Here is a 15,736-nt window from a genome sequence, read left to right as displayed (position 1 = left end):
AATAGTGTGGAATTCCTTACTCTTTACTTAGTAGAAAAGCAAGCAGCAAAGGATTAAGCATTTCCGCCAGACAGAGCCAAGACTATTGGCAGCAACTTTACAGGAGAGTGACCCTTTCATCTTCAGGGCATGCAGAGTAGACCTGGGAAAACAAGTTCCCAGGAAACAGGAAGCCACATCTCCTGCACTGGGAACATGGACGGCCAGCCCTGAGTGTGGAAGATGGTCTGCATTGAGGGGAAGAAGGGGTGGAGAAGATGGTGGCTCAGTTAGCCTGCTTTTCAGCGAGCTCCCAATCTGGGCAGAGGCTGAATGCAGATGTGATCGGCAGAGGCAGGTGAGATGCACTAGCCTTGCCTAATCTCTTCCCCAGGAGCTCTTTTGAGCCCAATGGGCCTATAATGGATTCATGGAGATCCAGTCTCTGGATCATCAGCCGCCTGAGCTTGGGGCCAAGGAGCCGCTGCCGCCACTTTTTCTTTTCGTTTCTCCTTGCTTGTGAACAAACCTTCTTGCGATCCTGGAACCCTTATCTGGACTTTTCTTGGACTATTCTGCCTTTGCAATTGGCTTACTGAACCTCCCTGGAACCTCTTTGAACCATGAGTCGGCCTGTCTTCCTCTCTCCCCCCCCCCCCCCACTTCACCCCCTACTGTTGGTTCTTGGCGGTAGTGAAACTTTGCAGAGAGGCTTCCCCACTCTATTTACACATTGAGGGAAAGGAAAAAACGATCAGAACTGGGACATACAAGGGAATAAGGCCAGAACGGACAAAGAAGGAAGTCACCTGGAACATTCTTTCCTGTGTAAGTAGACATTACAAGGTGGTTGGGTCTGACCTGATCCATGACAATTGGACACCACAGTAAACCCAGGTTTCCATTTCAGGTCATTGGGCAGAAGCACAGGTAAAACTGAAAGATTCAGTACCTAGAGATAGATTCAAATGAGTAGTCGTGTTGGTCTGAAGTAGCACAATAAAATCAGAGTCCAGTAGCACCTTTAAGACCAACAAAGATTTATTTAAGGCGTGAGCTTTCGAGTGCAAGCACCCTTTGTCAGACTATGATCTTCTTACATGACAGGGAATATATATAAAAATCAGTTCTGTTACATCTGTGTCGCAACCAGATACAGCCAATGATAATCCTTTGTCAAAACAGCCAATGAATTCTAGGGGATTAGTTGGCTGTTTTGACAAAGGATTATCATTGGCTGTATCTGGTTGCGACACAGATGTAACAGAACTGATTTTTATATATATTCCCTGTCATGTAAGAAGATCATAGTCTGACGAAGGGTGCTTGCACTCGAAAGCTCACGCCTTGATTAAATCTTTGTTGGTCTTAAAGGTGCTATTGGACTCTGATTTTAAAGTACCTAGAGACTTACTGATCCAAGAGGCTAGTTTACTCACAACTTCATTGCAGCAAAAAACTAGAAACAGTTCCAAGGTATATGGTGCCTTTGTAAGGGGTGGAACAGAGCATCTTCTAGCACAGAATGACCAGCAACTTGCTAAGCACTAAGTCGCATTCACCTCATTGAGCAGGAACTCCAGGCACATAGTCAACAAAAAGCACTCATGGTGAGCACAAGGCACACATGTGAACAGGCCCTGAGAAAGATTGACCCAAGGTCACCCACTGGAGGTTTCTGTGTAGTGTCACTGAGTCTAGTTAGAATCATAGAGTTGGAAGGGGCCATACCGGCCATCTAGTCCAACCCCCTGCTCAACGCAGGATTAGCCCAAAGCGTCCTAAAGCATCCAAGAAAAGTGTGTATCCAACCTTTGCTTGAAGACTGCCAGTGAGGGGGAGCTCACCACCTCCTTAGGCAGCCTATTCCACTGCTGAACTACTCTGACTGTGGATTTCCCCCCCTGATATCTAGCCTATATTGTTGTACTTGAAGTTTAAACCCATTACTGCGGCCTTAGCATCCGTCAAGAAATCCCTGTGTACTTTGCCCAGGAAAACCAGGTTTAAGACTGACCTTGTACTTTGCTTCAAGTACCATCATCACAGCATAGGGATTTTGCCCTTCTTCATCCCTGCCCAGAGTCCTACATCCTCCCATGAAGGCCCTGTCTCCACAAGCAGGAGGGTGTTTCCTCCTGGCCCTCGTTGCAGCACCAAATGGGATATTACCCTTATATTCTTTCCCACCCCAGGAAAGTGTCTTGAGAATAAACAGCAACAGAAATATAGAAACCAGTAATAGTGGTCCTTTATTCAAGGGGCTGGTCATCTTACAGGGTGTTTTTCCCTGACTCTTTCTCACGAGGGAGCACTTTGGGTAGAGATGGGGAAAGAGAGTGATTCACAACACTGCATTGAAGGGGAGTGCAGGCAAGAGCGTACTGTGGCTGCTGAAGTAGATGCAACTCCATCCGGCCCTCCCATATGCCTATGGCACCCTGCCCTACTTGCCTAGCACTTGGTTGCAAATTCTATTGTTTTTCTGTCCTACACATTATGGCTGTATTCCAATTGCTGACCACTGATCTGTCTCTATAACACTTAGGTCTCTCAACAGGATGCAAGAGCAAGCTTGCTACGCCTGGTTTCTCCTTTGGCCCTGGCATTTTGAAAGTCCATTGCAGTGCAGCGGTTCACTGAGGCTGCCTTAGCGTGCCCCCCTCAGGCCTCCCAATGAGTTGCTATGGCACCCATTTCTCTTGAAGCCAGGAACCTCCTTGGGGGGAAGAGGGGAAAGGGTCCACAGGTAGAGAACAAACGGAGAGATCCAGAGCGGTGCCCCATCCACCTCAGTCGTCCTCCTGCTGCACCTGCTGGTGCCTGCTCTGGTACCACAACATGGTGGGCAGATTTTGACAGCCTTGGTAGCGGCGCTGACGCTCCTCCTCGCCCAGGGGCGGTATAGAATGGCAAGGTGCTCCGGCTAGCGTGACATTGAGCAACTGGGCTGAGGTGCCAGAGGCCAGGACGGCTGACCAAGGGCCCACCTGCAGTAAAGGAGACAACGTTTGACCACTGCTGGATTTTCATACACAGTAAAATGGCACTTCAGAATGTTCAGGGGCGGATTGGATCCAGCAATGCATCAGCAGAAAGGAAAATGGTGCAGTTCCGCTTGTGCAAGCAGTAGTACAACAACACACAGTGCTTTAATAGAACTGCTAATGGAAGAAAAATGTGTATGTGGAGGGATGGGTTGTACAACAGTGTTCACATGATTTCACTGAATTTGGTTTTAAAACTGTCAGTACCTTGTGCTATGTCTTGTGCATCAGGGAAAGAGAGTGGGCATACAATCCTCTTCACTCAGCACAAGTAGACTTTGAGGAGTAATCCTAGTGGTCTGCCAGCACAGTGTTATGCATGTAGTGGATTGCCCTTATTTGGTGACTTTAAATTTGAGTATCACTTCAAGTGATTTCAAAATGGACAGTTATTTCCCCTTAATGGTAAAATTCAAGTTTGGGACAAGAAAATTAACTAGAAGGTTATGCTAGCAATGGAGTCCAAGTTTCCCCACCACATAGGTGCCACAATCCACATTTTTAAAATATACTTTGCTAAACCAACTTTTCCATATTCTCATTTTCTTTTTCCTTTCATGTCAAATGTCTTTGACCTGGAAATTGCAACTCATAGAAAATGCGGCTGCACGGGTCCTCACTCTGTCATCTCGGAAGGCCCATATCCAGCCAGTGCTGCAGTAGCTGCACTGGTTATTGGTTTGCTTCCAGATCAAGTTCATGGTTTAGGTTTTGATCTTTAAGGCTATATGCAGCCTGGGTCCTACCTATCTGCAGGACCTCTTATCTACATGTCCCCTGTAGGGCTCTTCACTCTGTGGATATAAATCTGCTGGTTGTCCCGGGCCCCTGGGACATTCGCCTGGCCTCAACCATGGCCAGGACCTTTCTGGCCTTGGCCGCAACCTGATGGAACAAGCATCCTGGAAGAGCTGAGGGCTCTGACAGAACTAAGGTCTGCAAGGCACAGCTCTTTGCCAGGTGTTTGGTTGAGGCTGGAGGAATATGACCGTAGTTATGAGTGATCGGTCCCACCATGCACTAAGTGTCGCCTGATAAGTGGATATGATCAGAGCCCTCGTGTTATACCATCAGGCTGGATTAGGCGTATTAGGGATGCTTATATGGCCATCTTTTGATACTGTTTTGATATTGTTAATGTTTTAATGGGTTTTTTAATGGGTTATACTGTGTATTTTGATTATGTTGTTAGCAGCCACGAGACGCCATTGTTGAGAGTGGCGGAGAATGGATGGATGGATGGATGGATGGATGGATGGATGGATGGATGGATGGATGGATGGATGGATGGATGAATGAATGAATGAATGAATGAATGAATGAATGAATGAATGAATGAATGAATAGCTGAGTGGTAGATCTGAGTGATGCTGCCAGGGTCAGATCTGGCCATTCATCAAGTCCAATACTTGCTATGGATGGCCATCTCCACTGTCATATTAGTTTATAATGCTGATCAACTGAGGTAGGTTCCTCCATGGGCCTTTCTGTGGGCCAAAATAAACCTGCCTGCAAGATGGAGCAACTGGAAGCCTGCTGGAGTTATGGGAGCTGAAATGAACACTGAACTTGATGCTTAACATGTTGGCCAAAGATTCTTTTCCTTGGCGTCACTGATACATTCCAATGTCTCTCTTCCCTGCTCCCCTCTTTCCAATTTGTTTCCTCCTGCTTTGTCCTCCAGAATAGGGAGACAAAACCAGCATCCCAATGGCGATGCCTCATTCACTAAAATCTGCCGCTTTGCACTGGAGTCTCATCTGTTTCCAGTGCTGCCTGCAGAGGTAATGCTTGTATTGGGAAGGGGTTTTCAGTGTTCAGCTTCTTGCTTGGATTAAGCCAGTATGGGAATAACTTGCTCTATAACCTCATTGTCTATAAAGCTGTGGCCTTCGTGCAGTCATGACCTCTGTTCTGCAGGCCTCTGCACTTTGTGGTACTTACAGGCAATATATGCTGGAGAAGACACTGGTCAGGCTGTAGCCCTGCCCAGAACTCAGCAAAAGCTGATCCGCCACTGGAGGCAATGCCACGCACTAGCACCACGTTGGGATGGCGCCGTGATGCCCGCAGCTTCTTTGCCAAAGGTTCTGGATAGCTCTGGTCAAGGAAGAGGAGGACCCTGTGTGCATTGCAGCTTTCCAAGTCAGCTAGGAGCTCAGAGATGGGATACCGTTCCTTAGGATCAGCCTGTTGGGAGAGAAGGGCAGCTCATCAGCACCTGCCCCTTGGTGACAGCTCCCCCCTCTGCTACTGTACAGTTCAGAGATCAAGGGAATTCCACGGCCTGAGACTTAAAAGGAATGGATTAAGCAGGAAACAGCAAGCCGGGGCCAGCACCCGCTGCAACATGGGAGCTGCTTTCTCCCTGCAGGCACACATGAAAGAGGTGGACGGGCCTTTGAAGAGAACAGATGAGAGGACTGGAGTCTCCACCTGCAATTCTGTCAGCATCTCTGCTTCCACCAGTTGAGCTGGCCAGGACATGCTGGGACAGGTGGCGGGATACCCTCCGTATCCCTCCCCACGCAAGAGTGGCTCAATTAAGCTTCCACTTCCAGCCAATCATAGCCTCAACATTTTCAGATCGCCAAATACAGACCTAGAGGGGCCTTCTGGCTCCAGCAAAGGGCTCCTTGCAGACTCGGGGAGAGAGAGATGAGAATGGGTTTCCATTTACTAATCCAGACGGAGATGTTTTCTCATGAGAACACGGGGGGGGTTCAGAGGCTGCTGCCTGTGGAGTTGGGCCTTTATGCGGGGACCACAGGAGAGCCATTTCTGGAAGGTTCATTTGACCCCACTGGATAACTTATCTGTGTTTTCCAATCCCAACCTACCCCTCAGACCGGACTCACAATGCCATTGCGGTTGGCATCCCACAGCAGTATGGTGCCATCGCTGGCTGCTGGGCTGTTGAGGTAGAGCACCAGGGAGTCAGCACAGTGCAGGCTCCGGCAGACCAAGGCTAGATGTGAGCGAATCGCCAGCTTCTCTGTGGCTGGGTGCACATCACCCATCTCCACGGCCACTGCCCAGGAAAGAAAAGGGAAGAGGCTGCTGACTTCAAATCCCGGCTATCTGTCCCGTCACTCTCTAGCAACCCCCTCCCCGGCCACAGTAGCATTCTCCCAAGAAGACACTGAAACATGCCACCCTCTTGGGAAGGGAATAATTTGGGACAAAGTGGGAATTTTGCTCGGCTCTTACTGGCCTACCCCAGAACATCCTCATAGGGCTTTTCTTCTTCTTTTTTGGATGGAAGCAAAGGCATCTTTGCCTCTTGTGGCGCAGAGTGGTAAGGCAGCTGTCTGAAAGCTTTGCCCATGAGGCTGGGAGTTCAATCCCAGCAGCCGGCTCAAGATCGACTCAGCCTTCCATCCTTCCGAGGTCGGTAAAATGAGTACCCAGCTTGCTTGCTGGGGGGTAAACGGTAATGACTGGGGAAGGCACTGGCAAACCACCCCGTATTGAGTCTGCCATGAAAACGCTGGAGGGCGTCACCCCAAGGGTCAGACATGACTCGGTGCTTGCACAGGGGATACCTTTACCTTTACCTTTAAAGGCATCTATCATTAATGGTTACTAGCCTCTTGTGGCGCAGAGTGGTAAGGCAGCCGTCTGAAAGCTTTGCCCATGAGGCTGGGAGTTCAATCCCAGCAGCCGGCTAAAGGTTGACTCAGCCTTCCATCCTTCCGAGGTCGGTAAAATGAGTACCCAGCTTGCTGGGGGGTAAACGGTAATGACTGGGGAAGGCACTGGCAAACCACCCCGTATTGAGTCTGCCATGAAAACGCTAGAGGGCGTCACCCCAAGGGTCAGACATGACTCGGTGCTTGCACAGGGGATACCTTTACCTTTACCTTTTATCATTAATGGTTGCATGGAGTGTCAAACTAGGAGCCAGGAGAACCGGGTCTATATCCCCACAGAGGTATGGAGGCTTGCCTGGTGACCTTGGGCCAGTCACACACACTCAGCCTAACCTCCCTTCAGGGTTGTTGTGGGGATAAAAAGGAAAAGGTCACCAGGGGGGGGGAAATTAAGTATTAATGAAGTAAATAAATAAATGCTTATGCTTTCACAGATGGATGCAATGTATTATAATGTGACTCTGGAATGGAAGACTCTGTTTGGAAGATTGATATGAACAGAGCGAATGGCTGTTGAGACCCAAATGATCTCAAGCTCTGAAGAGTTGTTCTTGGAAAAGCCGCCTTCCTAAGAGACCAGGAGGCTTCAGACCCTGTTAGCAGGACAGCTCTTTCCCTCAGATACCTGATGTCTGTCCCTCGCTTGCAAAGAAGGCCTTGATGTGCTCTTGGCGGAAACCGTTCCTCCGAAGCATCTGGTAGAAGAGCAGCAGGTTGTGGGCATGATGTGGATAGGTGACTTGCTCCTGCCAGCCACCTAGGAGGGAAACACAGTCAAGCACTCAGGCAAAGGAGAGACAGCAGCTGCTGCCAAAGGTCAAGAAGGAAGGGACAATCAAGCAGCTCTAACCCTGTTTGATAGGAGAAGCAGCTATCCCGTTTAAGCTCCTGCCTAGAGAAACAAAGCAGCTGACATTTGGACTGAGATCAGTTTCTCCCTAATCCAAAGCATTTGGTCCCTGCAGCAAAAGACTGGGATCCCTTTTCCCACCTGGAAGCACGTACCTCCTTGCAGCCCTGAGTGCTATTCTGAAAATCACACCTGTTATCAGCACGGCATGATCACATGTCTGATACATGCGGCACGACTTGTGCATCAGAAGCTGCTGGCGATGGCACCGACGGGTATTCTTGTTGAGCTCACAATAGGCGACTGTGGAACTGGAGCGGATGAGGGGCAGAGGCTGAGGGCATGGGTTGAATCCATGGAGGTCTGTGCAAGGGAAGACGTGAGAGAAGGTATCAGGGATGCTGGGACCAAGGAGCAGCTTTGTGTGTGTGTGTGTGGGGGGGGAGTACAGCATGTGAATAACGCCACCATGAAAACTGCACCATCTCCCCAACATCCATGTCCAGCTCATTCTGTGATCACACACCCCCCCCCCATTTAATGCTAGCCTGTACTGACAGCCTCCTACCCTGACTTCCCCCCAAACCTGAAAGGAAGCATCTTGCCTGGCTTACAATCTTGGTCAAGGTCAAATTTGCCCCTCACAGAGTTTTCATACCAAGGCTGCTGCCGATTCCTTCCTCACAGCCACATTTTGATGGCACCTCAGAAAATGGCTGCTGTGGCTCATGAGAGCAGAAGCAGCCATTTAGGGTGGAGTGCGAAAACAGGATGAAGGCACCCACCCACGCAGTGTAGCTTTTGTGGATGCCTGGGGTCCTGTGCCACAACCACCAAGGGCAGGAAATGGATCTCACAGAGCCCAACAGGTGGCTCCTCACGACGGACACGGCCTGCTGAGCGCTGGCGACGCCCCTTGCTGCGTCCCGGCCTGCGCTTCAGCTGGTTCTCACAGCGGCTCCTCTGGGCGGGCGTCAGGCACTCATAGCTCCCTGCAGGGAAAAAGCAAACCCCTCTGGATTAAAACAGAACCTTTGCAGCTGCTTGGCCACAAAGCAGCCCACCCAGCCTGGCCAGGTGAAATGTGCCAGGGCTGTGCTGATTCCCAGAGCTACTTTCTCAACAGCAAAAAGAACGCTCTGCTTGTGACATCACTGCCCCCTTTACCAAACATTATAGGACCACCTTAAGGGAACACAGGCTCATTCTTCCCCCATTGTCTTTTGATCATCTTTAGGCAAATATAAGGCAAACTCATTTGCTCAAAATGTTAGCAATGGAGAGAGATAACTGAGTTCAATCCCAGCAGCTGGCTCAATAAGAAACTCTAGTACAGAGATAGTAAGGCAACATACTATCTGTTTATTATGAACTGTGCAGAACAACAGACAAGGTCTGTACAAGGAAGGAAAAATAGGTTATATCATCAATTTTCTTGAAACTATACAATTGTTCATCAAAAATAAGAGTTGGTTCTTATATGCTGCTTTTCTCTACCTGAATGAGTCTCAAAGTGGCTTACATTCGCCTTCCCTTTCTTCTCCCCACAACAGACACCCTGTGAGGTGGGTGAGGCTGAGAGAGCCCCGATATCACTGCTCGGTCAGAACAGCTTTATCAGTGCTGTGACAAGCCCAAGGTCACCCAGCTGGCTGCATGTGGGGGAGCAGGGAATCAAACCCGGCTTGCCAGATTAGAAGTCCGCACTTCTAACCACTACACCAAGCTGGCTCTCGACAAAGGACAAAGTGCTGTGTTAAGGAATGATCCAGGAGAGTGGAAAATCTGCTATGCAGTGACCCATTACCAAATCAGGGCAGAACACTGACAGAATACACTTGTCTTTATCCTTTTTGAAATTGCTTGGCAGCTAACTCCATGTCCAGAGACCTTAGTAATATCAGACGCTTCGTACTTTCATGACAGTCAGTGCAGTGTACTGGTTCCAGTGTCGGACTGGGATCTGGGAGACACCTATTTGAATTCCCACTTTGCCATGGAAGCTGCTAGGTCACCTTACTCTCAACCTAAACTAGTTCACAGGGTTGCTGTGAGGATACAGTGAAGGACAGAAGAATGGGAGTGCCCCATTGAAGAGGGAGAGGTGGGATATAAATAAATGCCTGTATATACTCGAGTATAAGCCAACCCGCATATAAGCCAAGGCACCTAATTTTGCCACAAAATCTGGGGAAACGTATTGACTCGCGTATAAGCTGAGGATAGGAAATGCAGCAGCCACTGGTTAAAAAATAAAAATATTCCAATACAATTACATTAATTGAGGCATCAGTAGGTTAATGTTTTTGAATATTTATTTTATGCCGCTGAGGGTTGCCCAGTCCAGTTGTGTGTGGTGTGTGTGTAACCAAGTGTTAATTCATGTTGAGGATTGGGGAGGATTGGGAGTGATTAATTGGGTGGATTGTATGGGGTGCCAGATGGTTAATTTGGTAGGGGTTGGAGAGAAAGGAGGAATCAGCTTGGGTTCAGGAGTAAGTGATTCGTCCCGCTTCTCTCTCACCGCTCGTCCCATTGCCTCTTTCACTCCCTCCAGGTGCTCTGGGGACGATTCCCCTCCCCTGTCCCGGCTGGTTTGGGGAGTTCCATGTGCCATCTTGTTGACCATGGTGCCGCAGCTCTGGTTCTCCATTGGTACGTCCCTTTTGCCTCCCTCAAAAGGAAGCTTTTTCTGGGGCTTCCAACGATTGCGGGCGAGAGGTTCTACCTTCCAAGTGCTTCTCTCCCCAGGCAGACACTTCTTATGAAGTGGTGCTGCAGCAGCCTCATTCAGCCCCCTCCCCCGCATGAGGCTCTCCTCCGCGGATGGACAAGGGGGTCCAGTGCAGCACATGGGGATGCAGGGGTCTCCGGAGCCGGCCAAGGGCAACTCGGAGGGGGGGGAGATCTGGACTTGCGCGTGGTCTCCCTCCACTTTCTTCCCAGTTCTGCTACCCCTGCGGCAACCCACCCGCTTCCCCACCACCCCAGACCCCGTGGGCCATCCCTTCCCCTTCCCCGGCAACAAGGCAGCTCCCGCCAGTTTGGGGCAAGGTGGTGGTGCCCCTCTCCATGGCCCGGTGGTGCTGCTCCTAGTAGCCTGCTGCAGGTCCTGGTGGTGGCCTGGCATGGAGGAGGCAGCACGGCTCTCAAAAAGAAGATAGTCACAGGTGGGAAGCACAGCGAGCCACGAGGAGCAACCTTCCTGCTGGCTTGCCTGCCTGTCACCCCAACCCCCCAGGCTCCACAGGCCTCCGTTTCCACTGGCCTCCTCTGCTCGGCCATGCTCCAGCACCTCCACTTGCACTCACCTGCATATAAGTCAAGGGGGGCTTTTTCAGCTTAAAAAATTTGCTGAAAAACTGCATATAAGGGAATATATACGGTAAATATAAATCAAGTAAATAAAAAAGTTGTTTTTTTTATATCCCACTTTTCACTACCCAAAGGACTCTCAATGTGGCTTGCAATCACCTTCCCTTCCTTTCCCCACAACAAGCACCCTGTGAGGTAGGTGGGGCTCAGAAGGCTCTGAGAGAATTGTGAATGATGCAAGGCCACCCAGCTGGCTGCATGTGGAGGAGGAATAAGGGATCAAACCCAGTTTTCCAGATTAGAGGCTGCCACTCTTAACCACTATACCACACTGGCTCCCACTGACAATCCAGCAACAGAAAAGAAAACTAGGCAAAAGAGAACCAGTGGTTCACTCAAAAGAGAATTATCTAGAAGTTATACTCTGCATCCAGAAAACATTATCCTCCCAATGTATGGTGTTGGTATGGTTGCATGGCACAGAAGGAAAAACATCCTACACATGCTCAGATGCCCATTATGCCACTAAATCTAGGGTTAAGGACTTTCATCCAAAAGAAATTCTGGGGCTGAACCCCAGCTTCATGTTAAACCCTCAGATTATAGTGCTGAGCTTTCAGTAATTGTCATACTGAGCACTAAAGAGCTCAGCAAGAGGCCCTCTGCCCCACAGTAGCTTCTGCTCCTGTTTCCATGCCAGTCTGTGGTGGCATCTTCCTGATTACGGATCCCCCGTTCTTTCCCACTGGTGGCCTCCTCCCATCCTGCCTTCCTTGTCCTCTTGAGCATTCAGTGCTGATATGGTAAAACACGACACAGTATCCCCATCAGGGTCAGGACTAGTAGAGGTCTTGGGCTGTCTCCTGCAAAGCAGTTCCACTTTTAGGTACCTTTGTCTTTATTGTCTGAGTAACCTCTGCACAAATTAGGCTCAGGTTGTCACAAACCTGAGGCTGTTAACTAGGGACAGCTCCCTCTCCATGCAGAGTTTCTTGATGGAAGGAGATGTGGTGGGAGCCTGGAATGCCTCGGCTGTTTGCTGGAATAAAGTAGAGGTTTGAAGGGCAGAGGAGACTGAGAAGTAAGGAGTGCTCGAGAGGTTGGGCTAGCTGCTTTGCCTGTTCTTGGGGAAGCACATTTTATGGACTCCTAGGATCAGAATGAACCTCAAAGGCAACCAGTTGGTCCAGCCTTTGCAAGACAAAATTGGCACATCCAACCCCACCCCCACAGATCCTATAATCCAGAAGGTGGCACAAATCACAGAACAAGGAAGTGCTGTTCCAAGGCCCCTGCCAAGCAGATTGCTACAGGTCTCAAAAGCGGCTGAGCATGTAACAAGGGAAAGCCCTAAGTAATGCAGCACTTCCTAGTTATTTTCATGGGCAAAAGTCCCTTTGCAAACCTCAGATATAGTCACTGGCAGATAAGCGATCTGTACTTGCAAAGACTGTGTGGGGCTCTTGGGTCCACTCCAACCAACCTCCTTTTCCTCAGTAGAGACAAACAGTTTTTAGCCCCAAACAATGAATGCCCAGGAGAGACTGCAAACACTTTGAAGAGGGGAATGTGATCAAGAGAGACCAGGGTTAAAGGTGGGTGATGCATAAACAAGCTGGCCATTAGGTGCATAAAAGATGCTCTGCTAACAGATGCTCAAAGGGAATAGTTATGGGAACATTAGATGTAGGGAAAGGGTTGCCTCGTGGCTTAATCTTGAAATATTAGAAGTGCTGCTGATCTTTATAATTCAGAAGAAAAAGAAGAGTTGGTTTTTATACCCCACTTTTTACTACCTGAAGGAGTCTCAAAGTAGCTTACAATCACCTTCCCTTCCTCTGCCTACAAGGGACACCCTATGAGATAGGTGGGGCTGAGAGAGCTCTGACAGGACTGCTGTGCAAGAACAGCTCTAAGAGAACTGTCCAATAGAAGCTTCATGGTGAGGCCCAGGGATGTTATTTACCTCCATGCCATAAAACCGTCTACTCTACGGGCCCTTACCACTCATTGGCTCTATTCGAGGGCAGATTCCCTCCGGGCTGTTGGAGGCAAACCTACTCTGCATCTGCCCCTACCTGCTCTGCGCGGAGGGGGCTGCGACAGCCGAGAGCTCTGAAAGGCAGCAGCGGGCACGCGCCAAGAGCGTTCGTTGGGCGAGGGGCACTCGTAGGCGCGCGCGCGGCCAGCCCAGCCCGGCCCAGCCCTTCCCACTCACCCAGGTAGAAGCGGTCGCGGCTCCGGCATCGGCGCGGGCTCACGTTGAAGTCAATATAGAAGAGGAGGAGCGGGTGGCCGAAGCTGGCGCCGGGGCTGGGGTCCAGCACCAGGACGGCGTCGTGCGCCGGAAGAGCGGCGCCGGGCGGGCGCTGCGGGCCGGCGCTCTGGTTGCGGCTGGCCACCGGCGCTCCGCCAGGCCTGTCTCCCCAGCCGTCGGGCAACAGGGCCCGCACCTTGTGGCCCGGCTGCGTGGGCTCGGAGACGTAGACGGCGGGGCCCGGGCCTTGCGAGAGCCGCGCCAGGCGCTGGCACTGCGGCAGCGGCAAGAGCCCGCCACGCTCAGGACACGGCGCCACCGCCACGTGCCGTAGCGCTGCAGCCGCCCAGCGGGCCACGCGGGCCTCGGAGAAGCGGCGCCCCGACGGGACGGCCGCCCCGGACCAAGGCAGGAAGGCAGCCGCCAGCGCCAACAGCAGCGGGGCCATGGGGCTGCTGGAGCCTGCGCCCCGCTGCCGCAGCTTCGTGCTTTCTGCCTGGCCGGCGGGACTTTAGTCTCCGCCCTGTCCCGAGAGAAAGAGGAGGAGGTGGCTGCGTGTGCAAGGTGGGGGAGAGACTCGCCTGGCTTTGGCCTCCTTCCCAGCCCCACGCTCCCGCTTTGACGCTCCTGGACGGCCCTTCGCGAGGGAACAGGCTCTCCTCCCCCCCCCCCACCCCTCACGGGGTGGGGCGGCCTATTCTTGCACTGGTCGAGGCGCGTCTGTTCTCCACCTGAGGAAGACTCTGGCACAACCCTCTGGCGGCCCTGGGTCAACATTCAAAAGGCACCAGAGGTCGGCGGAAGACTGGGTGCGTCTTTCGACATGTGCTCAATCGGCTGGGCCTTGCAAAATGTACAAAAACGGCCTCTGGCCATGCGCGGTGCCCCAGTCCTTTTAAACATTCACCAGCTCGACACCCTTGGGCTCCTTAGTGTCTCTACACCAGCTCTACACCCTTGGGCTTCTCTTCGGTTTGCCTGTTGCGCTGAGCCACTCCTGCCAAGCCTTTGGCCAAACCCCCGAGAAGGAGCGCCATTGAAGTAGGGAGGCGAACCGAGTAGTTCCCACTCCTCTTTATGCCGGGACTTTGACTGCGCGTGTTACAAGCTCGCGCGCTGGAACTAGACCATGGCTGGGATCTTCGACGGTCTGCATAACGGGCCCCTGACCCCCAGGCTGTTACTTCTCCCGTATCAAATGTTAATCCAAACGACTCCAATTGACTTCGATGAAATTGCTTCAAGACGAATAACTTGGAGGTCGTATTGGCCTGCCTCGCAGGATCGGCGGGAAGAGTAGACTAGGAAGGTCGGTGGCGCCGTCTAGGCTGGTGTATCGGCTGCCTCAGAGTGAGTTTGCGCTCTCGTTGGAGGTCCCAGAGCGAAGTGGCAATCAAAGCAGCAAAGATTACCTGGACAGCAATCCGAATTTGGCTGGCAACCTCACCCTTCGCCTGCCTGTTCTGGTTGCAACCGGGGACAACACGGAGAAGATGGGGGGGGGGGCAAAGGCGCCCGGCACAGCATTCTGGCCCTCCTTCTGCGTTCGCCAAAACATACGTATGCCACCCCCTGCCAGCAGGGCGACGCTTCTGTTTCTACAATGAGACGTGTAGCCATATAAACCTGTCGAGGAGCCCCATCTTCGAGGCTTCTAATCCGAGACTACGGCCGCTGGTTTCAGTTCACATTACATTTCCCCCCACCCCCACCCCAGAAGTGTCGCGCGCTCTGGGCCATCCCGCTGGTTCTACACACGAACGGACCTTTGTACAAGCAAATAGGTTTGTATGCACGGCAAAGGCCCCGATCCCGTTGCTTAATGAAAAACGAAAGACGACCGCTGCAGAAACTAGCTTTCCTTTTCAAACAACGGGATCGCGGTCTTAGCCCTGCCTACAAACCGATATGATTTTACAAAAATCACCGCATAGAACTAAGCCGTCGGCTAAAACTCGCGACTGGAACATTATAATTTAGATGCTTTATAACCCTTTGCCGTCAAGTCGCAGCGGATTTACCGCGACCTGTAGGGGTTTCCAGGCGAGACACTGGGGTCGTTTGCCATTGCCTCCCTCTGCGTCGCAACCGTGGACTTCTTGGGTGGTCTCCTAGCCAAGTGCTTCGCTTCCGAGATCTGGGGAGATCCTAGGGCTTGCTAGAGTTGGGACATATGAAACCGCTTGAACTGCCGGGGGGGGGGGGGGCAGTGCTCATAGGCAGGCAGCGTGACAGCCTTTCAATCTTGTTCAGATTCGCAAACCTCTGCCCCTCCCCTTCCCTCCGCCATTCCACTATTGAAATAGTGGTGATAGCTGGAGCTACCTAACAGGACAACCAGCACTCTCTGCACGTGCTCAGATATTTAAGGCGCGCCCGTACAAAGATTAGCAGCGCCCCAGGGAAGTTCGATCTTGGCCGCCGTGTGGGTGTTTGGGAGAGTTTGGGTGGGACAGGGCAGGGCGCCGCCCATCTGCCCTTCGTCTCGCGCCTTCTTCAAAGGACCATCGGAAGGCAGGCTGCGGGATTGGATTTCATTCAGCAGATCTGATTGTAAAAAGGCAAGGACCACCCCCCCCCCCCAGCAGCTCCGGGCTAATTGGTTCATTGCAAGGTGCTATTATCTTTCTACCAA

The 15,736-nt window shown here is 51.5% G+C and overlaps 1 protein-coding gene across 1 annotated transcript; it reads right to left on the bottom strand.

The window, feature by feature from the left end:
- Positions 1-2,208: 2,208 nt before the first annotated feature.
- Positions 2,209-14,555, bottom strand: LOC143829592 (uncharacterized). The gene is made up of 7 exons (XM_077320754.1): positions 13,063-14,555; positions 8,315-8,521; positions 7,722-7,892; positions 7,305-7,436; positions 5,885-6,057; positions 4,971-5,216; positions 2,209-2,969 (listed from the first exon to the last, which is right to left on the bottom strand). The coding sequence occupies exons 1-7, from the start codon at positions 13,547-13,549 to the stop codon at positions 2,772-2,774; spliced, it is 1,614 nt and encodes a 537-aa protein (XP_077176869.1). The 5' UTR covers positions 13,550-14,555; the 3' UTR covers positions 2,209-2,771.
- Between the last annotated feature and the right edge of the window lie 1,181 nt (positions 14,556-15,736).

Source organism: Paroedura picta, chromosome 2, assembly GCF_049243985.1.
Source record: "Paroedura picta isolate Pp20150507F chromosome 2, Ppicta_v3.0, whole genome shotgun sequence".
NCBI lineage: Eukaryota > Metazoa > Chordata > Lepidosauria > Squamata > Gekkonidae > Paroedura > Paroedura picta.
Note: the sequence above shows the minus strand (reverse complement) of the source record. Positions and strands in the feature narration are given on the sequence as shown.

Bases quoted from the DNA above. Each gene is read 5' to 3' on its own strand.
- LOC143829592 (XM_077320754.1), bottom strand. From the start codon at position 13,549: ATGGCCCCGCTGCTGTTGGCGCTGGCGGCTGCCTTCCTGCCTTGGTCC. The intron at 7,437-7,721 runs GTGTGATTTTCA...TTTCCCTCCTAG, and splicing joins TCATGCCGTGCTGATAACAG to GTGGCTGGCAGGAGCAAGTC. The intron at 6,058-7,304 runs GTATCTGAGGGA...TTTCCTGGGCAG, and splicing joins AAGCGAGGGACAGACATCAG to TGGCCGTGGAGATGGGTGAT.